General features: G+C 44.3%; 1 protein-coding gene across 1 annotated transcript; it reads right to left on the reverse strand.

Moving 5' to 3' along the window:
- Positions 1–2,729: 2,729 nt before the first annotated feature.
- LOC131706830 (uncharacterized) lies at positions 2,730–16,861 on the reverse strand. Its single transcript, XM_059008671.1, has 23 exons — positions 16,737–16,861; positions 16,533–16,588; positions 16,128–16,217; positions 14,269–14,393; positions 13,766–13,909; positions 13,403–13,480; positions 12,788–12,958; positions 12,148–12,244; positions 11,609–11,832; positions 11,173–11,326; positions 10,791–10,999; positions 10,187–10,304; positions 9,700–9,902; positions 9,149–9,266; positions 8,134–8,303; positions 7,620–7,717; positions 6,647–6,780; positions 6,264–6,314; positions 5,331–5,514; positions 4,464–4,590; positions 4,159–4,246; positions 3,685–3,783; positions 2,730–2,880 (listed from the first exon to the last, which is right to left on the reverse strand). The coding sequence occupies exons 1-23, from the start codon at positions 16,757–16,759 to the stop codon at positions 2,768–2,770; spliced, it is 2,874 nt and encodes a 957-aa protein (XP_058864654.1). The 5' UTR covers positions 16,760–16,861; the 3' UTR covers positions 2,730–2,767.
- Positions 16,862–17,575: the final 714 nt, after the last annotated feature.

Genomic DNA, 17,575 nt, shown 5'->3' on the forward strand with positions numbered 1-17,575 from the left:
ATAAACATAAAACTTTTGAAGAAAGGACCTGTGTTTTCAGCGTCTTCCTGGTTGTTAGGGTGTCCAGCATCTCTCAGAAGAGTTTTAAGGAGGAGTGTGTGGTGTTTATTATTATTATTATTATTATTATTATTATTGCAGCTATACCACTGAATATGTGTTTTCTTTTTTGCTTGCATGGATACAAAACCTAAATAAATACACTACCGGTCAAAAGTTTTAGAACACCCCCATTTTTCTAGTTTTTATTGAAATTTAAGCAGTTCAAGTCCAGTGAATAACCTGAAATGGTACAAAAGTAAGCGGTAAACTGCCAGAGGTTAAAAAAAAAAAGTTTAGGTTACGAAAAATAATGTACATTTCAGAGTTATACAAAAAGGCCTTTTTCAGGGAACAAGTACTGGAAAGTTGATGCTAACAATTCCTACAGGTGTCCCAACTTTTGTTGATTACTTACAAACCCTCTGTCTTTATAAAAGCAGTGTTGGAACAGACTGTGTTACTACACCCTCTTAAGCATTATTGGGACAGTATTGTACTGCAGGAAGTAGTATATCGCTCTCATAATGGTGAGAAAAAGGCAATTAACAAAGGAAGACAGACAGACCATTATAACCCTTAAAAGTGTAGGTCTTTACTTTAGATAGTATAGATAGTCAATGGCAGTTTGTTTCTATATATAGATACAGTATAACGTGCGTTTGTAAATAAAATATCGATGTTCTGTGATCATTTAAAAGCTAAACCCACCTCCGCAGTAGGATCACAATTATCCTGGTATTTTGGATCAAAGTAATCCTGATCTCCTCTTTAAATTCTTAAAAACCCAATTTCAACATTTAATCATGATTAAAAATGCGATCGGATTACCAAAACGAAATCCAGATCACAGTAATCCCGATCGCATTTTGATGTTTTGAAAAACCCAATTGCACAATATAATCCAGATCAAACGCGGAAATCCGATTACCAAAGTTTCGAAAAACCGGCGCCAGGCTATAGGGCGCATCCTGCACTCCACGCAGAACGCCTTTACTGGATGCGCCACTCGGGAGCCCCCACAGGTAACATATATAAAAGATAAACAAGACAAACTTAACAGACAAGTCCTGCAACAAAGCAATTATATGGGTCGTTACTTTTTTTATTTGTTTGAAAGTAAAGATATATGAAAGCATGATAACCTTTATGTCCAAAAATCTTCACTAATATACAATTGAGCAAGAACTGTACAGTATTAAAAGTGAAAATAAATCAAGGTAAATAAAGTCCATTCATTTAGTTCACTAAATTATGAATGTATTTAATTTACTTTTACCAAATATATAGGCCATCCTTCAGTATTGCTAATCCTCAGAAATTAATGTTTCTCTGTCCAGTGAGGATGACAAACAGCATTACTCTCCTCAGCCAGTGTGGAGAGGAAACCGTGCTTCCTTGCGCCAATAGGGAAACACTGAGCGTTAAACTATTACACCAACACGAAACCAAAAATTCAGAGCTCAAGACCAGAATCTCAGAATGAGGATGACCAAGATGAATGACTCAAAAATTCAAACAATATAATTCCTGAGAATTCTTAGCTGGCTGCCTTCACTTGTCAAAATACTGTTTGTCTCAACTAATCGTGTAGCACTGACAGTTATTAAAATAACACGCTGGCAAACAGAAGGTTGTATGTTCAAATCCCAGATTATACCAGACCTTTTATTGTATTCATATAAAGATTTTTCGGCAGGCAAATGCTCAATTTAAAAAAAAAAAAAAAAAGAAAAAAAAGAAATAATTTAATCTAATTGATAGATGCTACAATAAATACGGTCCCCAGTATATTTCCATGTTGAGAAAACAAGTCAATGGTCATTAAACATGGATGTTCTGTACTATACAGATGGGTGGATAAATGTGACTGGGGTCTGTAAAAGACAGCTGAACAAGAAAAAGGAGATGGACATTTTTACCTTCCTTTAGCAACTTATTTCTATTGCTGTACGAAAAAATAGCTGTGCTGGATAGATAGTCAATGGCAGTTTGTTTCTATATAGATACATAAGAAAATATATAGGTGCAATAAAACTACCGTTCCTCTCGATCTAGATTTGACTGCTTGAGGCAGGGTTGAATAGTACTGGGGCTACCAGACATCCATAGAAAATTCCCAGGCAGAAACCATGAAATCATTTACAGAGAGGATGGTATAAAATGGGAAAACCTTGCCAAGCTTACTCTGAAATAACTGGGATCCAGCAAGACCCGACATCAGCTCCTAGGAACAGGATGAGCAGATTGACCTCATCTGCAAGTTCGGTTTCTGTAGATCTCATACCTTGCATGCAGAATTGGAGACTTAAAGATGTGCGCCATTCCCTTAAATTAGACCCATTAAGTTTACTGAACCTGATCATTCAGATCCTGACTGGATACCCATTTACACCACACCCGGCTGCACTGCGTCAATTTGAATAGAGACCACACACTAGTAACCTTTACCCCTTTAAAAGGGGAAGGGACAGGTGTCCCACAATAATGATGCTAACTTTTTGAAAGGAGGCGCACATAGCAGCTTGGGTTTAAAAGTGTACAGACAGGTTGAGTCGAGCTGTCAGTTTCCTCCTTGTGATCCGAGTTCCTCTCAATGTATTAAGAAACCGTTTGAACAAAGTGCTCGATTCCTTGTGTACCTTCAGGGTACAAATGTGTGAAAAGCAAGCAATGGGAGGACACGAGACTCAAATATGAAGATCTTTATTAGATTAGAGCAAGTTTATCATCTTCTGGATCTGACAGCAAGAGCAACAAGAAAGGCGAGCAGAACTCCAAGGAGAGCGGCCACCACGCCCAGCACCGGCACGAAGAGGGACAGGGGGGAGGAGTCTGAAACTGAACAAGACAGAGGAGTGAGCACTAGGACTCAGGGGGAGCCACAAGACACACCCACAGTCAGCATTGCCTAGCAACTCAGATGCCCTACACAAATTACCATAGAGTTCCTTAAAAAGTACATTTGAACACCATCTGTATTGATGAATTGTAAAAATCATGTCTTCAGAACCAGAAATAGTTTTAACTCAAACTGCTGTGCCCTTAATTTAAGGCAGTCAAGTCTAATGTGCCCGTAAATCAGACCAGTAAAGTGTCATGCTGGCTACAAAACAAATACTGATGAGGCATCACAGGAATGGAAAGGACTCCCAATCCAGAACACTTTGATCCATTCCTGGTTTCACTAGTAGTTTAGCAAGACACACCTGAGCTTGTTACCTATACACCGTCCAATCAAGCTTATAATAACTGCTTCAAAATAATCCTGGTGCTCCTTTACCACCGTCTAGTGGGATAGGACTGCAAATACTAGAAGCCATGGTCAGTGTTATTTAGCAGGACACTTATCCAAAGCAACCTGGAGCCTAGGGGGTGAACTGTGCATCAACTGCTGCAGCCCTCGATGATGGGACCTCCGTTTCACGTCTCATCCTAAAGGATGGAGCATGAGCAGGTAAAAATGACTTGCTCAGGGTCAGAGTCCGTGGCAGTGCCGGGATTTGAACCTCCTGGTGTGAAGTCCCTTTAGAACACAAAGCCTCCCATATTGAAGTGTTTTAGTTATTCACTCCTATTGGGTACTCCACAGCATCAAATCCAGATTGAAAATTCAATGACTAGGATATCCAACAGAAGTCTCACCTGCCGTTTTAAGGTCCACAACTCCTCCTTCTGGTACCAATTGGACTGGCCCGGCAGAAGCATAGCCTCGGATCTGGCTGTACCGATCAACACTACGGGCTGAGAGAAAAACCAAAACACACAAAAGCTTGAGACCAGTAATCCAGGGTACAGACATGAGAATGTCAGCTCCGAGGTTTGATTTTAGAAATCAGATGTTCTTTGGAGTCACTATACTGTAACCAATGTTCATGTTTGGATTGATTTACTGTAACTGCTTTTAAAGTTCAGCCTATCCACTCAATTGCAGCTCTACCTACAAGTGCTCCAAGCAAAAGAGATTTAAAAAAAAAAACACTATATAAAAGGAAAAACTGAACAGGATATTCCAGTCATAAGTATAACATTAGGTTTTGTATTCCTCAATTATACCAGATTAAATACAGCTGCATTGATGCCAAACTCCAGCTTGTATTCAGGACTGCCAGTGCTTACCAGATCTCTTTTCTCCAGGTACACAAGTCTTATTGCAGGTATCCTCCAGGTTAGGATCACAAACTACAGCCATGCAATGGAAATACACCTGGGGAGGAGGAGAGGAGGGAGAGGCAGCTCTTGGAGCAGAGGAACAGGAACACACTGCCACACGGTCTGAAGTTCATAGTGAATTAATACCTTTCCTATTGCTTGCTGTTACTGAAGTTTAGTAAAAGCATTCATATTAACCGACCAATTGCATGGAGTGAATTGTTCTGGGTGATCACAGAATCAGAGGAGACCCTTCATGCAGGGTCACTAACCTGTCTCCAGAAGGCAGGGTCCTTGCTAGACTGCTGTGCCTGGACCTCAAGCCTCTGGAGGTGGGGGGAGGTCCTGGCCGGCACTGGGTGGAACAGAGTCCTGTAGGAATCTCCAGTGACCAGGCAGCTGCAGAGGGGAACAGAGTCACTGCAAGCCTGCATTGGAAGCACAGCTGAATGGACTGCACTAGCAGAGAGGGCAAGAGGCAGCAAACAGTTTAAAAGCACAAGGGCAGAGTTAGGAGGGGAGCAAGTGAAGACGCATGTAGGACTATAGACCAGTGCATACTAAAACCCAATAGGTGCCATTCGTCTTTACAGACAGTTCATGAAAATGTGTGCAAGTCAGTTGCACTGTACAAATGCAAGCAAGGCAATTTCACTTTGAGGAGGAGGCTCCACTCATTCCCACAGGAATCCCAATGCAGACAGCTGTGGGATTACAGTCCTGGGCAAGACTGAACCTCAGGAGGAAACTTACAATACATCTGCAAGGATGGAAATAAGACTCCTATTGCTTAGCAGTATCACCCATTGCAAGTGAAGAGCTCCATTAGGTCACAGTATGTATAGGCAACAAGCTCAGGTACATCTTAAACTCATAACACAGCTGAACTGGTTATTTTACACTGTGGCTAAAAGCAAGCCTGTAACACCTAGAATGGTTTAAACTGCTATGCAATTGGAGTCTGATTCCCATGCCTGCATCTCCCAGTAGAGAGCGTCTCAACGCAGTGTGGAAGAGCATTACCATCAATTGGCAGAGAAGGGCAAGTGGGAGAAAGGCAGCTTTCCTTGCTGTGACGTTAAGGTTTCATTTAATATCCATCATGTTAAAAGGAGTATCTGCACAGCCCACCCCCTCACCCGTCAGTGACCAGGTCCCATTGAGGGCTGGCGTCCAGTTCAGGGGTCAGTGTGGCCCAGCAGTCCTGCAGGAGGAGGCGGTCAGCCAGGCTGTGGGGGTTCAGGAGCTCAACCTGCAGGAACAGGGGCTCCAGCAGAGACTGGGACACAGGGAACGCAGAGTAGAACTGGGAGTAGCTCACATCTGCAGGGAGAGAAAAAAAGTCATCTTCTGCCATGCTTGTAAAGCTCTGGAGTCATTACAGGTAGAGCTACCATTGCTGGCTGGTACCAACTATTGTTTGTACAGAAACTTTAACAAGCCTTTACGTTCACAGAATTCTAGCTACAAACTACTGCATCCTGTTTTGATAACAGAACAGTTACACGTGTTCCCTTAATCTGACATTTCACACTGGCTAGAAACTCATTTGAGCTTTAAAATGGATTTAGGGCTTCAGTCTATAAAAAACACATCATAAAAGCATCCAAAGGCCTATTTTTGCAGAATTGTTACATCATAATTAAAGAAATACAAAGTGGCCTGTCCTCAAACAGCACATAATGGGCAGCAGTGTGGAGTAGTGGTTAGGGCTCTGGACTCTTGACCGGAGGGTTGTGGGTTCAATCCCCAGTGGGGGACACTGCTGTTGTACCCTTGAGCAAGGTACTTTACCTCGATTGCTCCAGTAAAAACCCAACTGTATAAATGGGTAATTGTATGTAAAAATAATGTGATATATGTATAATGAGATATCTTGTAACAATTGTAAGTCGCCCTGGATAAGGGCGTCGGCTAAGAAATAAATAAATAATAATAATAATAATGGGTTAACCAATCAATCTACAGGTGTGATCAATCAATAATCTATTAAAGCCCCTAGTTTGGATTGTGTTACTCGGGTAGTGTGGACAGAGGAGCGCGTACGAAGAGTTTAATTCAGGCTGTCCTACCTCTAGCAAGACGGGCTTTCAGATTCAAGACATCTCTGCTTCTCTTGTCACCTAGAAGAGGAACAAATAAAGAAACATCCATTCAATGCCACAGCTGCAAGCAAGTCCATACGGTATTTGACCAGAACCGTACAGGATTAGTACACTGGCAATTCAATATTTCATAATGATTTTATAAATGACCCCCCCTCCAGATACAAGCAAATGCCACAGGATGCATGGACAGCCACTGCCATTAAACCAGCTTTTAACAAGTGCCATTGTAAATGGAAACAAGGACAGCTTAGTCTGGTTTTGAAGTGTTGATGCATGGATTTATTTAATAAATTTTAAAAGGCAGAGCACACCCGACAAAGGTAGATTGAGCCACACCCCCCACCTACCACTGTAGTAGGTAGACTTGAGCTGCAGGGTCCCCTCTCCTTTAGCAGTGAAGGATCCAGGGGCTGGAACCAGCTTCCTCTCAACAAAGATCTTCCTGGAGTCACTCACTGGGTACCGGCAACGGATAGTCAGCCTACAAAGAGGGTGTTGACAGCGCTGGGACAAAGTTTACAGACAGAGGAGGCCGGCCTATCCAAGCTCATCCGGTTTCTAGTAGCCGACTGATCCCAGAACTTCAAGCTGGGTCTTGCAAGGAACCAACCGACTCTGCCTCAACATAAGGTAACCCTAGGCAGCCCATTCCATCCCCTCACTGCTGTGTGTCTCCTTCCCTCTAGTTCATCTTCACTTCATTTACACTGTCCTCAAAAGCAGTAACTCACTGCCTCCTAAATTTTGAAAACTTCAAGCATCCATTCACACAATAAGTAATCTACAGCCAAAGCTTTGCATAACCTAGAATTTCAGGTTTGAAAATTAAATTGATCATGGAAAGTGAAACTACATCACACTGCAAATCTACTGGAAGCCACAGTAGTAAAGTATTCCCTGTTCGATTTCAAAAGGTCACATTTTTCAATTGTGAAGTTTGCAGCAATTTAGTTGAACAAATCTACAGTACCATGTAGAGTCTGCCATGCCCAAAACATATGACAATACTCCCTTAACTCTCCATTTTGACCCTTTAAATTTCACAGCTGCAGAGGTTTGTTGCACATTATTCTTTATTGCATTGGACAGTCATAACCTACATTAGTTTAGCTGGACATGAAGCTAAACCACTACAAGTTACTTGTTAAGTATATGGATAGCAGTATTCGATATGTTATCATAACAAGCAGGTTTCATTCGACTATGAAGCTAGAGGAGTTCATTTTATAGGGAGACGCTACTTTCCCATAGCTGTAGTGTTGCACATCTTGTTGAACACTCCGGGGCTCCTTGCATAACCCTGATCCCTCCTCCACTCACCTGTACTCAGAATCCCTGGTGATGACGGGAGCATTGGCTGGGAACAGCTCCCGACTATAGATGACTTCATTCTCGTAGACAAGGTAGTTATTATCAATCTGAAAACATAGCAGCCAGGTAAATCAAGCCAACTAGCAAGTATGTAAACATGAACCAATAGAACAGACAAGCATAGTCTTCAAAGACAAAAGCAATTGCAAACATGCATGGTGAACTGAGCTAATATTTTATCCAGCTTCCTCCAACATGTTACACAGCTCATTAATGGGAGTCCCTCCACTCAAATTTCCATAGAAATAGACCCATCTAGACCAGGGCTGCTCAACCCCTGGGAATTGGGATCCCAGGGTCTTTTGGTTTTCGTTCCAATGAACGTCTAAATAACTAAACCAATTAAGATTAAACTTCTAGAACCAATAGAAAACCACCACATGTTTCAGCACTGCAATAGGAGGCAAGCGCTGTCCGATATGTCCCAAGATTAAGGAATAGCATTCAGAGATAAGCCCATCACCTTGCTCCTGGTCCCACAGGTGTTGACCCGGAAAGTGAACAGGGCCCGGTCTGAGGTAGCCTCCGTGGGCCTGCAGTTCTGATCCAGCAGGGTGGTCCTGGCAAGATTCACGGGCGGTACAGGAGCCATGGGGACCACCAGCACTGACATCACTCCATTAGGCATGCACACTGGAGCAGAGAACAAAGCATGCAGACTTCACCCATTAACAATGGAATCTTAAATTCAGAACACGGGATGCATGTCTGCAACTGGATATTTCAGATTTATTCAATTCCTAGTTTTGGCTACAAGCTGCTGCTTTCTGTTTTAAGGGCAGACAGGTTAAATGTACCCATAACCAGAGCAGTCAAGTTTCATGCCAGCTATGAAGCACAAAAAAAAAAAAAAAAAAAAAAAAAAAAGGAGCTTCACAGTGGGTAGGAAAGAACACCAATAAATGTATCATTTTGGCTTACGTTTCTAATTTTATATTCATGTGTCATAAAAGCATCCGAAGGGCTAGATTTGTAGAATTAGTTACAATTAGACACGACTAGCGGTTACAGTAACGATGAGAATTAACAGGTAGCTGTTCAAATAGATAGGGCGGTAGCCCATCCTCAAATGAAGACAATGGCAGTTCAAGTTCAACCCTCACACTGGTATACCGAAATCAGAGTAGAATCTACCAGTTCAGGGGTGTCCCGTCAGTCCTGGAGGGCCAAGCCAAAAGGCAAAATGAGTCAACTACTTGAAGGTCTGGATTGAGGTTACATTAATATTTTTAGAACAAGGTTGGAACAAAGACCAGGAGTGGAAGGGCCAACCTTGGCCACCCCCGATCCAATTTATTTAGCAGATGCTTTTATCCAAAGAGACTTCAGACCAAGATGTGAACTATGCAACTCCAGGGACCTCGGTTTTCCATCTCATCTGAAGGACTAAGCACAAGCTTAAATGACTGTCAGGGTCACAGCGGGTCAGTGGCTGAACCAGGAACACCCCACACCTTGAAGAGCAAAGCCACCCTTACCCAGCATCTCGTTGGTTGGGAACGGGCAGCGCTGTTCAAACCTGTCCTCCTCCTTCAGGCTCTTCATATCTCGGAGAATCAACACCACTTTACCAATAAGCCCCCTCAGACTGATATCCTTAGAGAGAAGCATGGAGGAGTCACTTGGACTGTACTTGAAGATCTCCCTCCTCCTACTGTGCACTGGATCTGCCCGACCCAAGCACCACATTCCTGGATCCTCCTCTAATGTACTATTGTCATTGTAGATATAACTTGCGCTTAATATTTAGATAGTCTTGCATTGGAACCCTGCAAGTCACCTTGGATACAGGAGAACAGCGAAACGCTGGCTCCGGCTGACAGCTACTAAATGCCGCATTCTGATCCCAGGAACAAATAGGAATATACGTAGTTGTTGGAGATAGGATGGCTCTAATCCATGAAGGACCTGAAGTTATTGACTAGTAGGGCTAGCTCTTAAACCCCCATTGATACACCCGACCATACAATGGCAGCCACAGCCCTGCTAGTGGGAGTTTGCCAGGCAGATCCAGGACCGAGACTCTTACCTCATAGATGTAGCCAATACTAAAGAGCGGCAACTCCACTCTGATCTTGGGCTGGCTGGTCATGGTGTAGCCTCGGCGAGCCACCAGTTCTGGGGTTAGAGGCTCTTCCCCAATGCAAAGCTCCCACTGGTAGTCCATGTTGCCTGGGGTCACTTCAAACACAATGCTGGTGTTTGTACAAATGCCTTTGACATCAGGATGGACTGGGGAAGGAAGGGAGAGGGAGTCAAGGGCTGGAACCAGTCTACCCCAAGACTGAATGAAACTGCTTGCAGAGGGCAGGCAATGGAACAGCACTGGGCTCAGGAGAATGCAGTTCTGAACAGGGGTTGTTGGCAGTGAAGACACATCTGTAGCTTCAACTAGCCAGACCTCCAACCAGATCCAGAAAACTGCCAAACAAGAACAGTGCATCCAAGTCAAGCACAACCATTATTCTAGTTCAGTTCTACCAACTGGAATTCCCACAGACAGCCACGTTACTTACCAACATCCTGAACGTCACACACGATCGTGGCTGGGTGGAAATAGGGCTCGTTTACAGGGATGATGTTCAAAGTGTAGTTGATGTTCAACAGGTATCGTCTGTAATTATCACCAATGTACTGCAAGAGAAGAGGTATTAACAGGGATGGGCCAACTGCTGTGCAACTAATTAAACCTGACCTTTCCCAAATTATATTACCCCCTCACAGGAGCAACGCCCCACAACAGCCCTGGAGAAGTAAAGGTCAGGGGTTGTTGTGCTAATCAGCCGTTTACACCCAGGAGCTCCACCATGGACATCAAGCTATGGGGCCACACTGGAGAATGGACTGTAGGAGTCTGCTTGATGTTACTGGGTGCCTGGCCGGTAAGGGGTGGGGTCAGACTGCCCAACCGATGGGGGAAATAAGGGCCAATGCTCCTCTAATCAAGGAGTAGCAACTTGGCACAGCCAGGAACCTGCACTCCTGACTCATCCCTCACCAAGGTGAATTACTAAAGAAAATCCTACACAAGACCAGCCTCGGGACTAGACCGCTACAGCCTGCAGATGCATGGCAAAAATTAAAGCCTATGCTTAAAACCAGGCAGGCTTTCACCCTCACCTGCTCCGTGATGAGGGGGTGAGCGAAAGGGACCTTCAGGACAAAATCCTTGGTGCCGTTAGGGTGCTTGACCTCAATGATCTTCACGCCTCTGTTCTCAGCCTCAGGAAGGGTAAGGGGAACCCCGTTGATGGTCAGATTTTTCAGCTCCACATCCGGCTTGAAGTTACCAAGGGTCACCGTGAAGCCCTTCTCACTCGGGATGGTGTCTGAGAAAAGACATGGAGAGGTTGAGCAAGAATATACCTGAACAAGGAGAGTTCTGAACCCCAGGACTGGGTGCAACAGCAGGGCTAGTGTCAGTTTCTAACCCTGCTCGCACCACTCTGTACTCTCAAAAGGTTACTCCAACAGTGCAAGGCTGTGGTGGGCAGGTACTTACTGTTCACCACATAGGGGGTCTCAGGGAGGTAGGGGGAGCGGACTGGCTTGAAGGAGCGGTGCTGGGTCATCTCCCACAGGTCATCGGCCCATTGGTGCTCCAGAAAGAGGTCAATGGCGTACATCTGGTTGTACTTGTTGTCAATCACATGACTCTGCAAATTTCCAGACATGCAAACACATTAGGGTGACAGACTGCCTCTACTTGGAGACTAGGGGGTGAACTATGCAGCAAGTGCTGCAGAGTCACTCCTAATAGTACCTTGTTTGTTTTATGTCTCATCCAAAAAGGACAGAGCACATGGAGGTTAAGTGACTTGCTCTGGGTCACAGCGAGTCAGTGGCGGAGCCAGGAACACCCCCTTGTCTTTAACCACCAAGCCTCCACAGATAGGCATGGAAACCCAACCGGAGGGTCCAGACCCTGGCTATGTTACCTTGCGATATCCTCCCACAGCGCCAAAGGGAATGCTGATTTTCACCGCAGTGCTGTTGACTAGCAGCTGGTATCCCCGGCTAGTAGCAGTGATCTCATCCAGGGGCCTCCCCTCCACTCCCATCTTGATCTGCTTATCCACAAACTTGGTGGGATGCAGGACCAGCGGGGAGAGGAGCCTGGGGGTGACCCAGCTCAGGTAGGTGCCATCGAAGACAGAGGGGTCTAGAGACAAATGGGAGGGGGGGGGGGGGGAGGAATTAGTTTAAAGACAATTGTTTAGAGGTCTCAAATGCACTGAAGATTCAGCATATAAATACTAGCACCTCAGCTAGTAAGATATTGAACCAAATTGATTAATTTATGGAATGTCACACTACATTTGTACAATGCATGGGACTGATCCATTTAAAGTTCCTAGCTCAGAAAGCTTGCAGACTCCCTTAGCTGTCCTCTAGCACTGCGGTGCTTCTCAGCTCAGGGAATGCTTGCAGACACACTGCTGGCTCTCCTCTAGGATTGCTGTGCTCAGCTACTCACTCTTAGCGCAGGCAGCTGAAGTGTCCACCAATAGCAGCATCCACCTCTGCTTGTAGAACACAGTGGCTCTGATGGCTTCCACCGGGATCCCTGCCACCTGAGACTAGAGGAGAGCGTTGGAGCAGAGACCAGGACGAGCCTCGCATCTCACTGGCACCTCAAGACCCACCCATTTACACTTCACATGCAGATCTACCTCTACCATGCACTGGACTTCACCTCAGCATCATGTTACTGGATCTTCAGCAAATGCATTACCAGGTCACTGTAGATACAAGTTATCTTAAATCATTGCATCCTAGTTGATACTGTATCAGTAGTATATACACTAACTGTATTCAAATATTAATCATGCATTACAACACTATACTGCCTCAAGACCCGTTAAACCTTGGATAAAGGAAACTGCCAAATAGTAATCTTAGATTCCTACTCAAAAAAACCCTATTTGTTTGATTACATGTTCTTACATTGTGAAAATCTATTAATTGGGCTAGATTTCATTTGGCCTTACACTAGCAAGCAGATGGGAGCTCTTTTGGCTTTATGTATATTTCTGTAGTGTCCTGGGATGTTTTCACATGGACACTATATAAAAATGAAACCAGTTTTGTATTACTAGTATTTTAAAAGTTCTCACCATGACCACCTCTGACTTTGCCATGCCGTAGGGCGATCTGAAGAGGACGCGGCTGGTTGTGGAGTTGATGAAGTACCCCTCGGTACGGGCGTCTGTGGCGTTCATGGTTTTAGGGGGCATCCCGGTCTGGTGGAACACGACCTGCCACACGGACATCACTGCTTCCTGGGCCTGCAGTGCAACACAAAGAAAGCCAGCTGAGAACCAGAGCCATTCAGATAGACAATGGAAAAAGAGATGCACTTACAGAGCCTGTCCACAAGAGGCAGTGCAAGCTCTACAGAAACAAACATCTACACCAGGAAGTGTCAAACTCCAGTCCGAGGGCCACATGGTCTTCATTCAGACTTAAGCTCTCAATTAACTTGATCCAATTGTGTTCAATTGGATAGGTTTAAAAAGTCTTACAGATGGCAATTTCAAAAGTGCACTTGATTCAAGGTACACTACCTATAAAAACATTGAGGCTGGGAAAGTAGTGTTAGTGTCCAATTAAATAATCAGACCAATTACGAGAGCTTGTGGTGGGACGAAAGCCAGAAGACACTGCTGTCCCTCCAGGAGCAGAGTTGGACACCCCTGCTCTACACTTTTCCCAGTTGAAAGGTCACTCACTATGGAGAGTGCTGCTTCCCAGTCTTCCTTTGCCAGTCCTTCCTGAGCGATAACTGGAACATTCTTCCTGACAGACACCTGGGGCAGGAGGGTCAAGGTTAGAACAGCAGGGGTGGGAGCAAGACTCTTATTGCATAGCAGAGCGAACTATTCCTGGTTTTGCCAGGAGCTTGTTACCTGTATACCATGGCTAGTCAAGTTCATATTAAAACCTGGAATGGGTGAATCTGCCATGCAACAGGAGTCTCATTTCCACCCCTAAAAGTCACCAGGGTGTGATTAATCCATCAGATGATCAATTGCTCAATAGAAAGCACCCAGATGAAACCCCCTAGTTTTAGGGGCAGTTGGTCTCCACCCCACCTCCATGTAGTTCTCCTCACAGACGACCTCACGAGGGTTCCAGGGACTCTCAGTGCTGCAGGACAGGGAGAAGGGGTAGACAGTCTCTCTACCCAGAGAGTCCATTCTCACAAAACGGTACTGGAGAACATACGAGACATCATTCTAGAGAGAACGGAGAAAGAGCGATTCAATACTGGAGAATCCTTCACAAGCGGCACACATGGATAGAAGAACTAGCAAACAGGGCGGTTCATCACCAGGGTGGGGGACAACCCCATTGCCTTTCAAAAACACAAGCCCCTCCAAAAAATGATTTGGAGACCATTGTTGCGATTGCTCAACTGCTTTTCATTGGAAGCCAATTTAATTGACTAACAAAACAGCAATTGAATGTGTGGCCAATGTGAACGGATTTTAACAAGACTGCCAACTGCAATGGGTCTAGATTTGTTGGAATTTGTCAACAGCAGGATTTAAATAAAGAAATGGGCATGGTAGTGTTACTGCAGTGCTGTACTCACCATGCTCTGCACGTGACAGGCCAAGAACGACGCTCTGAAGATCAGGTCCCCAGGGAGGTTGAAGGAATAGGTGAACCCGCACGTCGCTGCGTAGCTGTCATTCAGCGGGTGAATTCCGTTTCCATCTGGAGGGAGAGACACGAGAAACATTGCAACACACGTCACCAAGCAACTCCCATAGGGATCGACATAGCTGACTGTACACAGGCGGACAGAACCCAACCCATTCAGTACCAACTTCAAGAAACACATTTATGTAATTTGTTACATTCTGAAAATCAATATTTATTTCCTTCGTTTTGGCTACAAACTGCTGTGTCCTATTTTGAAGAAAGTCAGGTTCAATGTGTTCCAGTAAATCAGAGCAGTGAGATTTCACACAGGCTATGGAGCTTAATAAAAGAATTGAGAATGATCACTGTGGGTGGGGGGGGGGGGGGGGGGACAGCATGAAATGTAACTTCAGTTTATTATATTGAGGTGTGAAAAGCACCCAAGGTGGGGGGGGGGGGGGGGGGGGGGGGGGGGGGGGGAAGAGTCAGGGTTATTATTCAAACAAAAAGGTTGGATAGGGAAAAAAAAAAGTTCATCCACTGAAGGAAAATAGTTATGCAAGAAAACATTTCATTGGCTGAATCTTGGATTTTTCTACAGTATTCCATTTAAATAGTATTTTATTAAGAGGCCTTCTTGTATTCTATGAGCTTCTGTGCAATGGGCTACATGAAGCAAACAAGACAGGAAGGCAAAGTGTTTAAAATAAACTTGGTTTAATTAAAAGTAGAAAAAGTGTGACTTGGTATGTAAAACACAAACTGAAAATGCATTTCTAAACAGACAAGAGATTCATTGATCAGATTGCAGCTATCTCATATCTGTATTTCTGTTGAATCACATTTAATTTGAATTGGGATTTCCAAGTCCTGACAATAATCTATTTTATATAGCGTCTTTCATAAATAAAGCGCTTAACAAAAATGAAAAAAAACACTATTAACAATTAATTTAAATACAATGACAATAAGTCATAAGAATGCCAATTTAAATAAGTGAGTTTTGAGGTGAGATTTAAAAAAAAAAAAAAAAAAAAAACAGAGACTCAATCTTGGATCTCAGAAGGAAGTGTGTTCCACCGCCTAGGAGGAAACAGCCCCGTCACCCACTGTACACAATTTAGTCAGGAGGACAACCATGAGGCTGGCATCAGAGGACCGCACGACTAGGAGTGTAGGTGGTAACTAACTCTGACATGTAAGAGGGAGAGAGACCCCTACTGTCTTTAAAAAGTCAACAGCAGTACTTTGTGGTCAGTGCGGTATTTGACCGGTAACCAGTGTAATGATTTCAGTATGGGGGTTATGCGACCACCAGAGCGAGACCTCGTCAGCACCCTAGCTGCAGAATTCTGAACATACTGGAGCTTCTGAAGGGTATTCTTTGACACCCCAGTAAGTAAGGCATTACAATAGTCAAGCCTAGAGGATACAAACACATGTTCAAGCTTTTCTGCAGCAGACAGCGACAAGACAGGGCGCAGCCGAGCAATGTTCTTTAGATGGAAAAAGGACAACTTGGTGATATTCCGAACATGCGGCAATATGCCTCAAATCAAACCCCTGACCCCTATGCGCGTGAAGGGATTTGCACCTCGGGGAAATCACCACTCCAGCGACGGCCGTGACAACGGCTTAGACGGACACATGAGGTTTATCCAGACAAAATGCTTGCCTTTTTATAATGGGGTTTGTTAATAAAAGACCAAGAGTTTATCGGACTCAAAATGCCAAAACGCAGTGGAATGCCCCCACGACCAGCAATCCTACACGCAGACTGAACAACTTACAAGCGCCTCGACTTACCAATGACGTCGAAGCGGAAGCTGCCGCCGGCAAACCTGCCATTGGTCGACATCCAGAAGTACCGATCCCGACACTCCGTCACGAAGTTACCTGAATTTAGATAATCAGAGTCGCACCTTTATCTAAACACCACTAAATACAATCACACAATCCAAGAGAACAGTACTGTAACTGACAAAGTGAAAACTAGCTTTCTTTATTAACTACAACGTCTCAGAAGCCGAAACATTGTAGCCAATTGATTAGCAGCAGCCCTGGACTCATTATCTAATGTAACATTGTCAGGCAGCCCAATGTTAGTGTTGATTGAAGTTTGTGAAGCCAGGACACACCAATCACATGAAGGAAAGTGATGATATTATATCGGGGAAGCTACAGGGTGTTCTTCGGGCAATGTTTATCTACCTGACACGTCCTGAGCGACCACGCCAACAGGCAAAAACACGCACAGCCAGGCAACTCTGCAAATACAAAATAATAACGCCATGAACATGGACATGAATTCTTACACATCAGGTACGGTAGTGTGCTGCAGCCAGACCGCTAAAGTGGAGAGCTAGTTCAAATCGACTGCAAATAATAAAATACATAAATCAAAGCTCAGCTCACCCTAAAAGCAGCCAAAACCCCATCTCGATACGATTGCACCGCCGATCAACAAGGACTCCCTGGCGCTCACAACAGAGACACGCCGCTATCCTCGCTTGCTGGGTCGCGGCGCGCCCCGGGGTTTATAAAGCCTCAGAATCGCCTCGCTTCGGCGCACACGCGCCCTGCCGAGCGCACCCGAGTGTGATGACGTCAATGAGTCACCACGTGGTGTCTGAACGCGTGCTGATCGCGTGTCATTAAATGTATAGAGGACCGGGGAAGCTAGCTAATGCTATTATTATTATTATTATTATTATTATTATTATTATTATTATTTCATGGCTGTTTAATTCAATGAATCACGCCATTCCGGCTCATGTTCCCTCTTGAGCTGGAAGCGCGCAGTGGCTCTGATTGCTTGATTCATCGCATCTGCCGCTGCTGTCTCCATTGGGCGCCGATCCCAGCTCGATATATTCGGGGGGTTCGTGTTGAAAGATGTCTGTGGTGTGGAGATGTCGTGGTTATGGGGCAGCGTGGAGGACAGGGACACTGGCCCGCACTCTCTTTTTATAGTCTTTTCTTTAAAAAAAATACTTTCTTTCGGTTTCAGTTGGTAGTCGCATAATGTAAAGAGTGGTATTTGTCTTGTCAATTAAATGAGGAGCACCTGGAAGTTTCAAACTGAAATTATTATTTTTTTTTTCTTTTGTCATGTAGTCTATCCAGCGGTGGTAACATTATTTTTATTATTTTTTTTTTTAAAGAAAGTTTATATTTTATTTTTTATGCAGAACATAAACCTTTTTTATAGGTAGATTTTAATTCTACCATGATTGAAATAAGACTCCTATTGC

Source organism: Acipenser ruthenus, chromosome 37, assembly GCF_902713425.1.
Source record: "Acipenser ruthenus chromosome 37, fAciRut3.2 maternal haplotype, whole genome shotgun sequence".
Classification (NCBI taxonomy): Eukaryota; Metazoa; Chordata; class Actinopteri; order Acipenseriformes; family Acipenseridae; genus Acipenser; species Acipenser ruthenus.